Genomic DNA, 18,438 nt, shown 5'->3' on the forward strand with positions numbered 1-18,438 from the left:
TCTCCATCCATGATCGGGGCAACTAAAACAGGTAAGTAGAAGAAGGAGAAGAAGAAGAAGGACCATCTCCACCTGTGATTGTGTGACCAAAACATATATTAAGTCCAACCACAATGTTTTCTAAACCTAACCAGGATACAAACAGAGTTGTGATGAGAAACAAATAGAAAATCGACTCTGCAATAAAAATGTTTTAAATGGTAAGTAAAATGAGACATAAAGAAAACAGCGCTGTAACTACACTGGCTGCATGAGATACACCTCGTTTTCACATTTTACATCTCTAAATATTTTTTATTAATTTTTACATGTAAATATTAGCATTTTAGCTCAATAGCTTCCAGGTCATGTGATCAATTGACTCAAAATCAGTGTGGGATCATGTAACTACACTGGCTGCATGAGATACGCCTCTTGTTTTTACATTTTACATCTCTAAATATTTTTTATTGATTTTTAGGCTACATGTAAATATTAGCATTTTAGCTCAATAGCTTCTCAATAGCTTTAAACACAGTATCTCTGCTTTAAATAGCCCACATTTTTATTTTGAAAACAGGAAGTCGGTACACGCTGTAGCCGTCTTCTCCTTCGCCATTGAGGGAAACCGGAAGGGGCGTGGCTTCTGCACACGCTAACGGGATCGGTAAGCTAATGGCGGAGCACACGGCGTTCGTGTCAAGTTCAGGTAAACGAGGTCTTCCGTCGAAGACAAAGCAGTGCGTGTTCAAATAACTCGTATATTAGTGAGTGTTCAAGGTTTGTTTAATGTGATAAGTGAGCTAACTTTGTGTTGCTGTTAGCAAAGTAACGTTCTCTGTCACTTCACCACTCGTTAGCGCCAAAACTAAACGCGCTGTTCAGTTGACTTACGTTTTTCTTCATTGTATTTAAAAGTAACTCCTTTCGTTACAAGATTACTGCCATTAAAGTAACGCTTTACATTACTGCTTTATTCCTGAGAAAAGTAACGTGTTGGAGTACTTTAGAGTTCCCAAACATTACAGTAAAACCCTTTACCGACTTGTTGGGCATGTAGCTTATATTGTCCAGACGGCGCGTAGCCAACAGTTCACGTACCTTTGAATGTTTTAACTCTACCGCCATTTTGTAGCCTTCTTTACGGCCCACAGTCGTTAACTCTGCAGCCTAACAATAGGAATGACAGACACATCCTAACATTTACATCTTTATCGTGCTAACAATGTGACAGTGAACTGTGCAGAGGCCTACAGCATTAGGCACAATACAACACGGCTCTTAGAGCCATTATATAACTAATGAAGCCGTAAACTATGAGTGCTAACACAGAAGCTGTGAAAGCACAAATGCGATCAAAGTGCATGTTTGTTTTTTTCTAAAAACACAATCCTGCATAAGAATGATTAAAGTGCACATAGGCCTTTTTAAACAACAGCATAGTTTTAGGGCCATATTAAAGGGACAAAAACATCTGGGATTTCAAGAATGAAGGAGTTATGTTGCCAAAACTAAATTACGTTACTCGCTACAACAACAAAGTGATCAGAGTACTCTTACAGATTACTTTGTAACAAGTTACCTCCAACACTGGTAACGTGCACATTCTTGCATCTCATTATAAATGAAAGACCGACGGACATTGGCGATACTTTTTTGTTTTAAACAGCCTTTATTCTTTGAAAACACAGATTTTGACATTCATTTATAGATGTTTTGTTTTTCTTTACATGAATATGACAACCACTAGAGCTGTGCGATAGTACGATATATATCGTAGTGCGATATAAAAATGTCTACCGTAGGATATAACCCTCTGTCGTTTAAACGCGTAGGCTACTTGTTTAGCATTGTTGCTACACTAACGTTAACGTACACTACGGTTGTGAGTTAATACGCTGCGTAAAGCACAACTCAACGTCGGAATGACCGTTGGATATCCAAATTTTGAGTTCAAAACAAGTTCATTGTATGAATGCGATGTAACTGCAGCAACGCTACTGCTTTGTAAAATAATAAAAGGAGAAAGTGCCATTCATTTGCCTTTCATTCACATGGTTATCAAAAATAGTGCTGATATGTGATTGATTTAATTCTAAGAAAAAATACTATATCAGGATATATATCGTTATCGGGATGTAAAATTAGCTATATCAAGATATAAAATTTTGTCCATATCGCACAGCACTAACAAACACCATGAAAATATGTGTTTTCATTTATATATAACTGTTTGTGTGTATTTTCTTCAACCTGGTATTTGTTCTCTAGATCACTAAAGAAGTCTGCCTTGGATTACGTCCAGAAAGCCGGAGTCCATCTTGTGAGAGAATTAAAGAGTATCTCAGTGATTGTGGAGAACTTGTATCAATCAGCAACGACTCACAAATGACGAGGAGTTGAGTGGAGTTCAGGCAGAGAGGGATGGCTACGAGGAAACCAGTAAAACACTGGACTCAATTACAACAAAGGGGAAGCAGCCTACTACGAATTTCTCAGGATTATTAACAAACAACGCAGAGGACTTTAGGGAGACCATCGCTTCTCTGATGAAAATAGTGCAGCTTCTTCTGAGACCAAGAAGTTTGACCTGCTCCTCTGTATCAGCTGCTATTCTTTCAAGGAAGACGCAGAAATGGATTCAAACTACCAACAAGGTATTAAGAAGCAGAATTCTGATTAAAACATCACATTTTCATTGTTTTTCCTTGATGTACTAAATTGATAACAGCATGCCATATTTTCTGACACATTTTCTCCTTGTTTTTATTTTAGGCTCAAGGCCGTGCCACCAATATCAGGCAAAGTTGAAGTCAAAAGCACGTAACATATCAAACGAGTTTTGGCTGGCAAACAAAAATCTGTTTGGAGAAAACAAACCTGATCTGTCGTACACTTCAATTGTTTTAGACACCCAAGAAAGTGTTTCTCCGTCTAAAGTAAAGAAATTCAAGAGCAAGAAAAACAAGACGAGTCGCCCTAAAAAACTGAGGACATACATCCCAGAGGACAGATCAGAAACTTCCCCCAGTGACCTGCTGAAAACGGAGAAAAACATACTCCTGGTCGGTAAACCTGGAATTGGAAAGACAGCGCTCAGTCATGAACTGTTGAAACTCTGGGCAGAAAGAGACTCCAAGGAGCTGGATTACATGTTTTACTTTGACATGAGGGAAACATCACACATCAAGAAGGACATGAGCTTGGAGGATCTTCTTTTCAATGTGTTCAGTGAACCAGATGAAGGCAAAGAAGAGGTCTTAGAGGATATAAAGGAGAACTCTGACAGAGTTACAATCATTTTTGATGGAGTCACAGACCTCTCTTCTTCAGTGGTGCGGAGAATTGTAGAGAAGGACCTACTACCTGATGCCAAGGTCATCGTCACCTGCAGACCAGATGATGAGGACCTTTTTTCCGAGGACTTCCTCAGAGTGGAAGTGAAAGGCTTTAGTGAGCAGAGCGTCAACACATACATAGCTAAGATGCTTGGTGAAGAACAGGAAAAGGTGTTCAGAAACGTGGAGTTGTTAACTCTCTGCCATGTCCCAATGTATGCACTGATGGTGGCTGCCTGCTTTTCGTCTCAGACACCAGAAGACTCTCCACAGCCAAACAGTATAACTGAAATCTACATCAATATCGTTCGTTTCTGTCTTCAGATGAACAGCAACAAAACAACAAACGATCCAGCCTTCTCTATCAAGAGCAAGAGTGAGGAAATACTGTCTTTGGCTGAAGTTGCTTTTCATGCCACTGAAGGAAAAACTGTGAACTTGACAGAACTTCACTGTGAAGACAGCTGTGTCCTTTCCTTCCTGAAACCACTTGTTAACAAAGTCGCTCTCACTGAGACAAAGACCACATATGCATTTCTTCACTACACAATGCAGGAGTTTTTTGCAGCACTGTGGCTCCTGAAGAATCCAGATAAGATCAAGGATGTTTTTCAGCAGTGCCTCACTGAGGAGAAGAAACACATGAAACATCTGATCCCTTTCATGTGTCGGTTGTTGACTGAGAAGAGCACCAGTTTGATGAAGTGTCTGATTCCAGCTGAGCAGCTCAAGAAAACATCTAAGTGGTTCTTTGAGGAAATGATAAATGCATTTCTCTCTTGTCTGTGCAAGAAAGATGAGGCTGATACTGAGGACAGTGGGCTTGATGTGGACATGCTGTTCTTATGCCAGTGCTTGTATGAGTCCCAGAGTCCTGATGCATGCGATTACTTTTTGGACAAACTGGACTTCCATCTTGATTTGAGTGGAGAGCATCTCGATCTTTACTCCTGCTCTGCTGTAGCCTACGTGGTCTCTCAGTCAGAGGAGAGGAAAATATGGCTGAACCTTGAGGACGTCCTGGTGCCAGAGCAAGGAATGAGACGACTGTTTGGATGCCTTCAAAATGTCCAAAGGTACGTGTGAACATGTGTAGAATAACAATATCACTGTTTTATTTACCAAGAGGTAATAAGGCGATCAAATAGATTTAACCCCATGACAATCTATAATATCCCTGATAAAGGCCAATTTAAAATAACAGTTTGACTTTATACTGGTAGTTTCGTGACGTCCCTAGTATGCTCTTAGATTTTAATTTGATATAGTTTTAGTTTGATACAGCGCATGCATTGATTGAATCTGTTTGTTGGTTATCATGCAGCTCCAAGATGAACTACAGATGTCCACAGTTACGTTACCAAAACCCAGGAGGTGTGACCTTGGAAAAAAGAGAAAAGCAGCTGTTCCTGGATTTATGCCTGAGAGCATCACTTCTTGAAGAAGAGAGTTGTCACGGTGTTGTGAATACTCTCTTCTCGTTGTTTTCTGCTAACAGCGACTTCGATGACGTCCTTCTTGATTTTTACCAACATGTCAAGAGTGAAGGGCGTTTGAGTGCCATTCCAAAACTGAGGCCACTTTTCCAGATATATTCTTCCGTCTGTAAACCATGGTCCATAAACCTCTCGGAGAGAAAGAGCTCCGTCCTCCTGGAAGTGCTGAAACTCCAATCATTGAAGAAACAAGTGGAGCTGACAGGCTGGTCAGATGAATACAGTGAAGTTGGGAGTTTGCTACAGTGTCTGCCTTATATTTTTAGACTGCGGTAAGTCAAAATGATTTATACAAATCAAAATAAACAAAGATTATATCCTGACATCATATCCTAAAAAAAAGATGTTCAATTCTCGTTCTAGTGTCTCTGAGACGTTCGAAGGTCAAGCGAAGTTCTTCGGTGATCTGCTCCTTGCCGCGGCAGAGAGAGAACGGCAGACAGGAGAGAAGATTCTGGACCAGCTACGAAATGTGTGCAATTATCCGCCATGTGTGGGAGAGGAATGGTGTGATTTCGTACTGGACCTGTACTCTTGTGATCCTGAAAAGGGCTTGGCTGTCTTTTCACTATTAAAGACAGTTTTGAATTCAACTTGGACGTCCTGGTCAGTAGACCTCTCGAGGAGAAGAACCTCTGTCCTCCTGGAAGTGCTGAAACTCCAATCAGAGAAGAGAAAAGTGAAGCTGACAGGCTGCTCAGACGACGAGGGTGAAGTGAGGAGTTTCCTACAGTGTCTGCCTTATATCTCAAAGCTCAGGTAAATTAATTGCATGAACACTGGATTATTCCTAATTATATGTCTAACTCTCTGACTGTGTTCACTGGGAGGCTGCTGTTGAGCCCAGTTCTGTTGCGCTCACCTGGCCTCAGTTCTGGTGATCATTGCTCTGTACCCCCTTCTCAGGGTGGTCAAAACCTCTTGTACTAGTTTTTACGAATCAATGACTACACAATACTTCACTTTGGTAAAAGTTTCTTATCATCTTAGCAGCCCTTCATTTTGCAGGTATTTGTTGGCTTTTAACAGATAAACATATCAGTAATGCATTGCTCTGTTTCTGCAGTCTGCATCATATTATAACAAAATGTTCAATTTTCATTACAGTTTCTCTTCCAAATTTGAAGGTCAAGTCCAGTTCTTTGGGACTCTGTTCTGTGCAGCAGCAGAGAGAAAACAACAGACAGGAGAGAAGATAGTGGAGCTGTTATCATCAGTGTGCAGATATGAAACATTCCCTTTTGGAAACACATACATGTGCGTTTCTGAGGAAGATCAGTGTGGTTTCCTGCTGGATCTGTGCTCCCACCTGAAGGACTATGAGACTAAAACAGGCCTGAGTGTCCTTCCATCATTACAGTCAGTTTTCCAGTCAGCTCCTTTAGTCTGGTTCATAAACCTCTCAGAGAGAAAGAGCTCCATCCTCCTGGAAGTGCTGAAACTCACATCAGAGAAGAAACACATGGTGCTGACAGGCTGCTCACATGAAGAGAGTGAAGTGAGGAGTTTCCTGAAGTTTCTGCCTCATATCTCACAGCTCAGGTAAATGAATTGTACTGGAGTCGTGTTCCTATATCTACAGCAACCCACTGTTAGTTTTCGAGTTGACGCTGATAAAGTTTCCCCAATTCTCGTTTCAGTTTCGGTCGCCGTTGTAAAGGTTGGGACGATTTCTTAAAGAATCTGTTCTGTGCAGCAGCAGAGAGAGAACAGCAGACAAGAGCGAAGATACTGAAGCTGTTATCATCAGTGTGCACATATGAAACATTCCCTTTTGATTACATATATGAGCTTACTGTATTTGAGCAGGAGGTGGAGGAAGTGGAGGAGGAGCAGGTGGAAATGATTCGGTGTGAGTTCCTGCTGGATCTGTGCTCCCACCTGAAGGACTATGATACTAAAACAGGCCTGAGTGTCCTTCCATCATTACAGTCAGTTTTCCAGTCAGCTCCTGCAGTCTGGTCCATAAACCTCTCAGAGAGAAAGAGCTCCATCCTCCTGGAAGTGCTGAAAGTCCAACCAGAGAAGACACAAGTGGTGCTGACAGGCTGCTCACATGAAGAGAGTGAAGTGAGGAGTTTCCTACAGTGTCTGCCTCATATCTCACAGCTCAGGTAAGTCAAACTATGTTATAAATGTTTGAGTCATTCCATGCTAATTCACCCAGAACCTTTACTAGTTCAATGACACCAAGTCTGGTCCCATTGCTGTGCTCCAAATGATTTTAAAGATGTGCAACTAACCAGGCTGTAACTTGCACATTTCCAGAACCCAATGAAAAACAGGCTAAATGGGTATCGGGCTTCATCTTTTCCCCTCTCTCTTTAATGTCTCCACAAAGTAAAGTCCATTTCCCCTCCAGCTCCAGTCAGCTGTCAACATTACAGAACATGAACACCCGACGATGGAGGTCACCTCCGAATCACTGCTGCAGTCAGGTTGATAAACAGGAGTGAAGATAAATCAACCTTTTAATACCAAAGGTTAAAAATAATCTCTGAGCTCTCCTCCCGTCGGTTAACGGCTCCGGATCAGAGCAGAATCTGATGTTTCGGTTTATTCCTCAGGTGGGGCGAAGTCTCCGACACTCTAGCCGGCTCCTTATTCAACACTTGGCAGATGTTCTGTGTTTTGTGTTGATGGGGAGCCAGTTCTGGAAATGACATATTGTACGTTTAAATGAAACATGTTGCCAAGTATTCTTGAGGTCTCTTGGATGTTCAGGACAAATTTCATCCCAATCCAGTGAGAGATAAGAGATCGATGAGACTTACAATACAAAGAACCACAAAAATACTGAAATGTAGCTCCCAGGGGGCAAACTTTGAAAATCACAACTTAAAAGGCATTTGGAGCACAACTATAGGATTTTGCAGTGTCTCACACACACAGTTTTTACATGATATTTATTATTTATTTATTTAAAGAAAAAAGTAGATTGTCTAATATTCTGCATTTTTTCCAAATGTTTCACGTTTCAGTTGCTCTGCCATGCATCGAGACGTATTTGAGTTCTTTGGGAATCTGTTCTGTGCAGCAGCAGAGAGAGAACAGCAGACAGGAGAGAAGATACTGGAGCTGTTATCATCAGTGTGCACATATGAAACATTCCCTTTAACGGACAGACACATTCATGATGCATATCAGTGTGGTTTCCTGCTGGATCTGTACTCCCACCTGAAGGACTTTGAGACTGAAACAGGCCTGAGTGTCCTTCCATCATTACAGCCAGTTTTCCAGTCAGCTCCTGCAGTCTGGTCCATACACCTCTCAAGGAACCAGAGCTCCATCCTCCTGGAAGTGCTGAAGCTCCAGTCGGAGAAGAAACAAGTGAAGCTGGTAGCCCACTCAACTGAAAAGGGTGTCGAGGGGAGTTTCCTGCAGTGTCTGCCTCATATCTCACAGCTCAGGTAAATGAATTGTACTCTACATGATGTGCATTTGTGGGGTTGTGTTCCTACATCTACAGCAACCTACTGTGAGTTTTCTGGTTGAGGCTGATAAAGTTTCCCCTTCAGCCAGTAAATGAGCTGAGCATGGTGCATGGACACTGGATGATTAAGATGAGATTTGTGGTCCAGTATCTCAGGTTTGGAGTAAAGTCTTCCTTTCAGCCGTCCTGTTGGTTACAGGAAAACAGTATTTTAATACAGAAGTGATGATGCTCCTGGTTTCTCTCATATGTAAAAATGTAATTTAAGTTAAAGTCACTGAAATCTACAGAAGCGGATTAGGACCACTGTTTTTTTTTACAATTCAGACTTTAAACTGAAATTCAGAAGTTTTTCTGTTTGTCAGAACTCTGAGAAAAAAGTAAAAACTACTATTTTTTATAGTGGCACTAATCCTCTTCCATAGTATCCACATGTAACCTTGTTAAAATTGTAACTTCAATCAGCAGTAACTAAACACGACTTCTGAACCAGCTGCGAGTGAACATGAGTCGCCAGGCTGAGGCGGTAGCTGGTTTCGAACAGGCGCTGCACCGGTCATGACAAAATGTTGTATTTTCATTCCAGTGCCTGTAAGTGGTTTAAAGATCCACCTCAGTTCTTTGGGGAAATGTTCTGCGCGGCAGCCGAGAAACAACAGCGGACCGGAGAGAAGATACTGGAGCTGTCATCATCAGCGTGCGCCTACACAGGATTCCCCTTTGTTGACGAATATGATGACAGAGCTCAGTCTAACTTCCTGCTGGATCTGTGCTCCCACCTGAAGGACTATGAGACTGAAACAGGCCTGAGTGTCCTTCCATCATTACAGTCAGTTTTCCAGTCAGCTCCTGCAGTCTGGTCCATAAACCTCTCAGAGAGAAAGAGCTCCATCCTCCTGGAAGTGCTGAAACTCACATCAGAGAAGAAACAAGTGAAGCTGACAGGCTGCTCACATGAAGAGAGTGAAGTGAGGAGTTTCCTCCAGTGTCTGCCTCATATCTCAAAGCTCCGGTAAGACTAATAATATGTATTTAAAAATATGATGTAACTTACTTCAGATGAGGGGGGAAAAATCTGGCCTATACCCACCTGTGTTTTATAAACGTTAATTAATTGTCATTTACAGAAAAACATCAGACATAGAGATGCAATCTTTAGTTACCAGCTAGTAATGTCTGTATTCAAAGTATTGTATACAATTGATCAGTCCACATAAACTGTGTGTCAGTGTGTTTTATAGATGACATGCTGTTTTATTCCAAGCACCCAAATGTATTTATTCCTTAATTACCCAGAGTTGATCTACTTGACACTATTCTGCTGTTGACATCACGCCATAACAAAATGTTCGATTCTTGTTCCAGTTTCTCTGACTGTTTAGTATATAGAGGTGAAGTCCAGTTCTTTGGGAACCTGTTGTGTGCAGCAGCAGAGGGAGATCAGCAGACAGGAGAGCAGATACTGGAGCTGTTATCATCAGTGTGCACAACGTTCCTTTCAAATGTCATGGATGATGAATCTCAGTGTGGTTTCCTGCTGGATCTGTACTCCCACCTGAAGGACTATGAGACTGAAACAGGCCTGAGTGTCCTTCCATCATTACAGTCAGTTTTCCAGTCAGCTCCTGCAGTCTGGTCCATAAACCTCTCAGAGAGAAAGAGCTCCATCCTCCTGGAAGTGCTGAAACTCACATCAGAGAAGAAACAAGTGGAGCTGACAGGCTGCTCACATGAAGTGAGGAGTTTCCTACAGTGTCTGCCTCATATCTCACAGCTCAGGTAAATAAACTGCACTCCACGTTTGTCTAGTTTTCCTGTTGCGACTACAGCAATTCCCTGTTAGTTTACGCTCGAGGTAATCTGTTCAATTGATTCATCCACATAAACGTTATCACTGTGTTTAGCTTTAAAGATGGCTTTCTGTTTTATTCCACACATGATTTTAATTTAATTATTTAAACGAAACAAGCCGCCTGGTTTCAGATTCGTTGTTAAACTTTTGAAAACTCTGCGTTCAGTGTGGATTGTGAAGTAGTTTGAACGAGCAGTTGTTGAGAAAGTTGTGGCACATTTTGAACAGGCACTGCACCGGTCATGACAACATGTTGTGTTTTCATTGCAGTGCCTGTAAGTGGTTTGCAGATCCACACAAGTTCTTTGGGAAACTGTTCTGTGCGGCAGCAGAGAGAGAACAGCAGACCGGAGAGAAGATACTGGAGCTGTTATCATCAGCGTGCAGCTACAAAACATTCCCTTTTGTTGACGAGTATGATGACGGAGCTCAGTCCAACTTCCTGCTCGATATGTGCTGCCACATGAAGGACTTCGAGACTAGAACCGGCCTGAGCGTCCTCCCGTCTTTACGGCCAGTTTTCTCCTTAGCTCCTGAAATGTGGTCCGTAGACCTGACAGAGAAACGGTCCTCCGTCCTCCCAGATGCACTGAAACTCCACTCAGAAAAGAAGCCAGTGAGGCTCACAGTCGGCTCAGATGATGCGAGTGAAGTGAGGAGTTTCCTCCAGTGTCTGCCGTACATCTCACAGCTCAGGTGAGTCAATTGCAGATTCAGAGTCGGAAGAGTTTTTCAGAATGGCGGATGTTAAAACGTGGTCTAGTATCTCAGGTTGAGGAACACATTTTGGGGGAGGGGGAGTCTTCCCTTCAGCCACCCTGTTGGCTCCAGTTAAACATTTAACCTTTTAATACAGAAGTGAGGACACACCTTTGTCTCTTGAACTGGTAATGTTGTGAGGAATTTTGTGAAGTAAAGGTCTGAAAGCCATGTGTAGCCCTGTTAAAAGGATTTTTACTTGAATTACATATTGATCCATTTTACCGTCTTCTGATCTATAGCAAGTATTTGTAGAACTTTAGCAGATAAAGTTCACATCAGTAATGTATGACCCTGTTTCTGCTGTTGACGTCATATCGTGACAAAATGTTAAATTCTCGTTTCAGTTTCTGTCCCAGTTTCGAAGGTTTGGCAGATTTCTTAAGGGATCTGTTCTGTGCAGCAGCAGCAGAGAGGGAACAGCAGACAGGAGAGAAGATACTGGAGCTGTTATCATCGGTGTGCAGACATCGACGTTTCCCTTTTCATGTAAAGGGGCAGCAGGAGGTGGATAAGGAGGAAAATCAAACTGATCAACTGCTGGATCTGTACTCCCACCTGAAGGACTATAAGACTAAAACTGGCCTGAGTGTCCTTCCATCATTACAGTCAGTTTTCCAGTCAGCTCCTGCAGTCTGGTCCATAAACCTCTCAGAGAGAAAGAGCTCCATCCTCCTGGAAGTGCTGAAACTCCAACCAGAGAAGAAACAAGTGGAGCTGACCGGCTGGTCAGATGAAGAGCGAGTAGTGAGGAGATTCCTTCAGCATCTGCCTCATATCTCCCGGCTCAGGTAAGTCAAACAAATCATGAATTGGGTGTTTATTGGCTTTTAGCAGATAAACTCCCTGTCACTAATACATGGCTGTTTTCTTAAAATGTTCAATTGTCGTTACAGTTTCCCTGACTGGTTTGGACGTAAGGTCGAGGTCTTTGTGAATCTGTTCTGTGCAGCAGCAGAGAGAGAGCAGCAGACAGGAGAGAAGATACTGGAGCTGTTATCATCAGTGTGCACATATGAGACATTCCCTTCTCGTCACACGTTGGCACACAGTGAAGCTCGATGTGAATTCCTGCTGGATCTGTACACCTACATGAAGGAAACTAAAATGGACCCGAGACTCCTTCCATCAGTACAGTCAGTTTTCCAGTCAGCTCCTGCAGTCTGGTCCATAAACCTCTCAGAGAGAAAGAGCTCCATCCTCCTGGAAGTGCTGAAACTCACATCAGAGAAGAAACAAGTGGAGCTGACCGGCTGCTCACATGAAGTGAGGAGTTTCCTACAGTGTCTGCCTCATATCTCACAGCTCAGGTAAATAAACTGCACTCCACGTTTGTGGAGTTTTCCTGTTGCGACTACAGCAATTCCCTGTTAGTTTACGCTCGAGGTAATCTGTTCAATTGATTCATCCACATAAACGTTATCACCGTGTTTAGCTTCAAAGATGGCTTTCTGTTTTATTCCACACACATGATTTTAATTTAATTATTTAAACGAAACAAACCGCCTGGTTTCAGATTCGTTGTTAAAGCTATGGTCTACGATTTGAAAGATTTGTTATTATTATTAACATCATTTAGATGGTGGTTATGACCCAATAGTACCACCTACACAATGTGGAGAGTAAAAGGAACCAAAAAAATCCATTCTCTCTAGTGTCTGTAAAACTGAAAAGAAATTGACCAATAGGAGCCATCCGGCCCGGATGGCTCCTATTGGATCAATTTTCCGATCCAATCCTCGCTCACTCTCCTGCTCCTGCTCACGTCTGGTCCCGACCCACTTCCGCATTTGAAACTACAAGCGGACAAGAGGTTTGTTTTGCCCTGAGCAGTTCAGCTGCCTCTGCTCGCCCACCGACAAAGAGTCAAAGAAAGAAAGTGTCACTGTAAACACACAAACCGGAGATGTGAAACAAAGAGGGCTCAAACCGAGTAAACATCGGGTCATCGTTTGAACGGTGGCGAAAGGTCCGTGAAGAGATGGACCCGGTGCTGATACAGCGGCGTTTCTGTTGAGCAGGTAACCTTCGTCTTTATTGTGGATGTTGTGACACAGATAACTTTCATGCCGATGCTGCTTATGACTGTGAAAGCTGCCGTTAGTTTGTTTCTGTTATTAGACGGTGTCTGTCTCTGCAGTGTTGTCAACAATTGTTTACTTGTTCGACGGAGACGTTAGCCTCTATGCTAGCATTGTAAGCTAACAACAAGTCTGAGTAGCACCGAACAGCAGCTGGGACACACACAGGTTTGTTTTTCAGCCACAATGTGGAAGCGATCGTTGTGATGAAAGCTGGCGGCAGCATCTGTTAGTCTCTTGGCCCTCAGTAACTTTTAGAAGTGGCTAACTTAGCTGTTGTAGCTGATTACGTAGCTGTAAGGTAACGTAGCTGTAGCATGCTAATGACGTTACGCTAGCTTGGCTGTGGAGCTTAGCTGTGGACATTGTAATGACTTACAAGATTTACGTGAGTTTCAACGTGCATTGTAATAACTTTATCTGTGAATCCGACATCGTTACTCCACATTCAAAGCTGGGCTGTATTTGGTTTCTGCCGGTTTGTTGCTCTTGGTGCTTGTTGCGGGACGTATAAAGTTCGTTGATGAGAAAAAAAAAAAAAAAAGCTTGCAGCCGGAGGGGGTGTGTCGCGGGGCTCCGTGGGGAGAGCGATACAAGCTCGGAGGGGAGGGGTTAAGGAGCACAGAGGGGAGGGGGGTGTGTGTGTGGGGGGATGCTTTTTTCAAACCTTTCTCAGATCGTAGACCAGAGCTTTAAACTTTTGAAAACTCTGCGTTCAGTGTGGATTGTGAAGTAGTTTGAACGAGCAGTTGGTGAGAAAGTTGTGGCACATTTTGAACAGGCACTGCACCGGTCATGACAACATGTTGTATTCTCATTGCAGTGCCTGTAAGTGGTTTGCAGATCCACACAAGTTCTTTGGGAAACTGTTCTGTGCGGCAGCCGAGAGAGAACAGCAGACCGGAGAGAAGATACTGGAGCTGTTATCATCAGCGTGCAGCTACAAAACATTCCCTTTTGATGACGAGTATGATGACGGAGCTCAGTCCAACTTCCTGCTCGATATGTGCTGCTACATGAAGGACTACGAGACTAGAACCGGCCTGAGCATCCTCCCGTCTTTACGGCCAGTTTTCCGGCTAGCTCCTGAAATGTGGTCCGTAGACCTGACAGAGAAACGGTCCTCCGTCCTCCCAGATGCACTGAAACTCCAATCAGAAAAGAGGCCAGTGAGGCTCACAGTCGGCTCAGATGATGCGAGTGAAGTGAGGAGTTTCCTCCAGTGTCTGCCGTACATCTCACAGCTCAGGTGAGTCAGACTAATATTTAGAAGATGTTTGGTAGCAAATGCAGCTCATCACTGTTTAGACTCACTCAAGATAAAGATTTCTTAGTTTAGTAATTATCTGGCAGCTTTATTTTTGATATCATGTGATATTATCACAGCTGACTGTGTTTTCTAAATGTCACTCTCCATGAACAACATGGTCCATCAGGTGGTTTGTGATGCAGCATGTGTTTCTGTTTTCACTCCTCTTCCATGATGTTGTTTCAGTGGTGATCCAGAGTTCTTCCAGCGTGTGTGCACATTAATCTCTGTGAGATCCAGAGAGGAGGCCGAGCAGTTGGCCTCTCTGCTGCAGCTCCTGGGCTTCACCCTGCAGCTAACAGGAGAGTTGGGCTGGAAAACCTGCAGGTCTGTGGGAAGAGTTCTCAGACTCTGTGGTTCTGATGTGGATCTCGTCCTCACAGCCAGGAGGATGTCTGTCAGAGGAGCCTCCCTCCTCTTCAGACACACAACACAACTGCACAGTCTGAGGTTTGTGTTTCTATATTTAATGTTGTTCCTGTAACACCATCTGGTCCAGTTTGAATGTGCAGTTAGTGGTGGACGTCATGATGTCACAGCTGCTTCTTCTCTCCCTCTCTGACCTTCAGGCTCTCCAATGGTACGGCCTTGTTTCTGTCTCAGTGGGTGAGAAGAAAGAGAGTGGCCTGTCTGTTGGCTGTTGAGGAGCTTTCTCTCGCCCCTCAGACAGGCCGACCATCAGAGAGACTTCTGTTGAAGGTCGTCAGTAGTTTGGCGTCCCTGCTGAGATACTGGACAGTCAGCCGGTTGGACCTGACTGAGTTCTGTGTCCCTGCTCAGAGTCTCATTCCACTGCTGCTTCATGATGGTCCTCTAACAATCAAGTAAAAGTCTCTGCTGAGCTTCAGAAACACAATCTGATGAATGAAAATACAAAATGTATGAATCATTTACTTCTCTAAGATAAACTCATACATTTCTATCTGCAGACTGAGTGAGAAGATTTCCCAGGAGCTCCTCTTCCTCCTCCATGACATCCAGGACAAGGACTTGACCTGCTCCTTGTTGAGTAAGGTTGGTGGAGACCTGAGCTCGTTCTCTCTGAACTGGGAGGTTCTTCACTATCTGCTGCAGCAGCCGTCAGATCAGACCTTCACTGTGAACCTGAGGAAGAACCGCTTCTCACAGGAGAACATCCCACGTCTGCTTCCCTTTCTGGACAGGATTGTATTTGAAAGGTGATCAATTTGCTTTATACCTATTACCACATTAGTTTATCCTTTATTTTAGGTTTATGAATAGAAAATATTTTCAAGACATTAACAAGGTAAGGAATAAGGATTTTTTCCTGGTCCTTGGTCCTTTTTTTGCTTTTTATTGGACATTCTTGGATGTGGCTTTTTCTTTGCTATTCTGCCTAGAAGGCCTGCATCCTGGAGTTGCTTCTGCGTAGAAGGCCGGACTCGAGGACTTGCCCCTTCACTGACATTCAGACTGGGATTTTGTGGCTCCCATTTTTAATGAAGCTGCCTCTTGAGGACCTGTGAGGCATCGGTTTCTCAAACTAAAGCCTCTGATACAAATACAAATAAATTCAAATACATTTGAAGCATCCACACAATGCATTTGTGTGGATGCCACTTGACATGCACCACAAACCCAAATACTGTTGCAGACAAAGTACAATCCCCTCATGGCACCCCAACAAAACACAGCAGAGAACAAAAGATGATCTAAACCCACTTCATGTTTATGTACAGTACAAATCTTAAGCAGGAAACTATGGTGGAAGCTGATGTGTTTCACTTTTTTGTGTAATGTGTTATTTTTCTATCTATTTCCTCTCAGTGTTGACAGAAATCTGCTGCTGAAGTTCATCCACTGCTGTGCTGCCTCTGACGCCCAGCAGGGGGCAGCAGTCAGCCTGCTCAGGACTCTGCAGCACAGGCTGGATCTGTCCTGCTCCTCCTTTGTGGAGCTGCAGCAGGAGGCTCAGAGTGAGACTCTCTGTCTGACTGATGAGGACTGCAGGGCCGTCTCCACCATCCTGAGACACAGCAGCCAGGACACTCAGCTCAACCTGCAGGACTGTGAGGTGGAGGACAGCGGGCTGGACCTGCTGCTTCCTGTCCTGCACAGAGTCAATCTAAGGTGGGAAAGACAACAAAATTCATGTTTATGCATTTTAAAACTTGATTAATGCTTCTGCATTCAATCTTCGCGTACCTGTTACATAGGTAGATGCATGCAAGGTTCCCACTCGTCCTGGAAAATCTTTTGTTGTCCTGGAACATTATTTAAACTCCCCAAAACTACACAATACAATGGTATTAGTAGTTTACTGTATTTTATTATAAAAATGTGTTTTTGTTTTCTTACAAGAAACCAGTGAATTTTTCATTTGAAGGGACTTATTTCTTCTTTTGTATATTTACTATTGCTCTTGATGAAAGCAAAACTTCCAGCAACACTTGGTTATTGATGATCAGGCAGCCATCGATAACACACTGTTCACACGAGAAAAATGCATTAGGGTTATGAATTAATTAAGGAACATATTATTGTATGGGCGCGCTCCCTGTCTGTCGTGTCACTGAAAATGTCCTGGAAAATGATCTCTGGAAGAGAATGGGAACCCTGGCATGCCCTATGGTGAAGCCCACGTCGTACCCTGACTGTGATTTGTCCTCTTGGTAGCATCGCATTTTCTAGCTTCTCCTCCAGTGCTTAGTCGCGATGCCAATACAGGTGATTGTGACCGGTAATTTCCCCAGTAAACACACCGACCTCTTCAAGTGTTGCAGTCCTTCCTTACCGGCTGGCTGCTGCTTTTCTTGCTAGACCAGAGTCACAGCTGGGTTAGGCAGGGGTCGAATGGGTTGGTGTGTTTACTGGGGAAAGTACAGTCACATCAGCGAAGGCCACATGCGTAGGTTACACCGTAGGCTCTGCGTAGAATCTACATTCAACCATAAATCAGCCTTAACAATCAGCTCTTTGCTCTGACTCTCCTGTTCAGAGCCAGTAAGACGGTCGTCCTCCAGCTGCTGTCCCTGGTTCCTGTGAACAGTGACAGAGACACAGTGAGACGGGCAGTGTCCCTGTGTGGAGCCCTGGGTAGAGAGCTGGACCTCAGTCACACCACACTGGATCAGAGGGCCTGTGGAGCTTTGGCTCGGCTGCTGGACGTCTCTGAAGGGCTGACAGAACTGGACCTGAGTCACTGTGAGCTCACTGACCAGCTGCTGCTCACACTCCTCACACATCTGCACAAAGTACAAGTCCTGGAGTGAGTATCAGTCTGTCAACACACACGTGTTCATGTGACAACATGTATATAATTCTAGTTATGTCCTTGACCTGTGTCTGTCCCTGCTGCTGTGTGTTGGACAGTAGCTGTACTGTCTCCACCAGCAGCAGGCTGATATATTTCACCATCATAAATATCCTCTGTGTCACTTCCTGTGTTTGTGTTACAGTCTGAGTCACAATAAGATCACTGATGCTTCAACTGACATGTTACTGGAACTGGTCTCCATCAACCCCTCCATGGACACTGTGCGGTGAGCACACATTCATCACTGTACCGTTCATTTATTAAGACATCTGTACTTCATCATGTCAGATGAGTTAAGTTAATCCTGTCACATGTTATTGTGGCTGAGTGAGTGATGTTTCTCTCTGCTTTGGTCTTCTAGACTCTTCAGGAACAACATCGAGGACAGAGCTCCTTTTAAGAAAGACAAGCGGTTTGAAATCTGATGATTAATTGGACTCTAGCTGTTGTAAAACGTTTATCTGTCTTACAACCTGGAAACGCAGCAACACGACATTTACGACAAATGTTGATGTCGAAGGAAAACGGCTGCCTTGTTGATAATGTTCTAATAGTTCTAATACCGTGGTTGTGGTACCGTGGTCACATCGGGTTAGACGAGACGATTCTCAGATGAAGACCACTTTACAAGTTCTTTCTTTTTGATTTAATGATTGAGAAGACCGTTTGTACGGAGGCCAAGAGCCGACGGTAGTGTTGGATAATAAATTGCCAACCATAACCCTTTTTTTTTGTTCTTGAGATGCACTGTGTGTGTTTGTGTGTGTGTTCAAGGTGTTTTCATACACTGTACTGTATCAAAGTTAAACTGTTTTTGCTCGTTATCTTTTGTATTTTGTGATAACTGTCTGTTTGTATGCTGGGATGCATTAGTTGGAGTAATGATGCAATAAATTCATGAGAGAATGTTTGAA

The 18,438-nt window shown here is 43.4% G+C and overlaps 1 protein-coding gene across 1 annotated transcript; it reads left to right on the plus strand.

Annotated features, from left to right (window-relative positions):
• Positions 1–654: 654 nt before the first annotated feature.
• On the plus strand, positions 655–18,434 carry LOC311252957 (uncharacterized protein; the record flags this gene model as incomplete). The annotated part of the gene is given in 25 exon segments (XM_084346621.1): positions 655–719; positions 2,251–2,350; positions 2,352–2,442; positions 2,445–2,486; positions 2,489–2,525; positions 2,527–2,636; positions 2,755–4,393; positions 4,642–5,085; positions 5,177–5,572; positions 5,921–6,355; positions 6,454–6,927; positions 7,795–8,223; positions 8,833–9,258; positions 9,612–10,025; positions 10,369–10,794; positions 11,205–11,648; positions 11,754–12,167; positions 13,762–14,187; positions 14,434–14,697; positions 14,817–15,071; positions 15,177–15,425; positions 16,036–16,338; positions 17,207–17,476; positions 17,667–17,750; positions 17,886–18,434. Coding segments are annotated over 25 exon segments (8,301 nt in total). The 3' UTR covers positions 17,950–18,434.
• Between the last annotated feature and the right edge of the window lie 4 nt (positions 18,435–18,438).

The sequence above is a fragment of the Pagrus pagrus genome (assembly GCF_965226575.1).
Source record: "Pagrus pagrus genome assembly, chromosome: 24".
NCBI lineage: Eukaryota > Metazoa > Chordata > Actinopteri > Spariformes > Sparidae > Pagrus > Pagrus pagrus.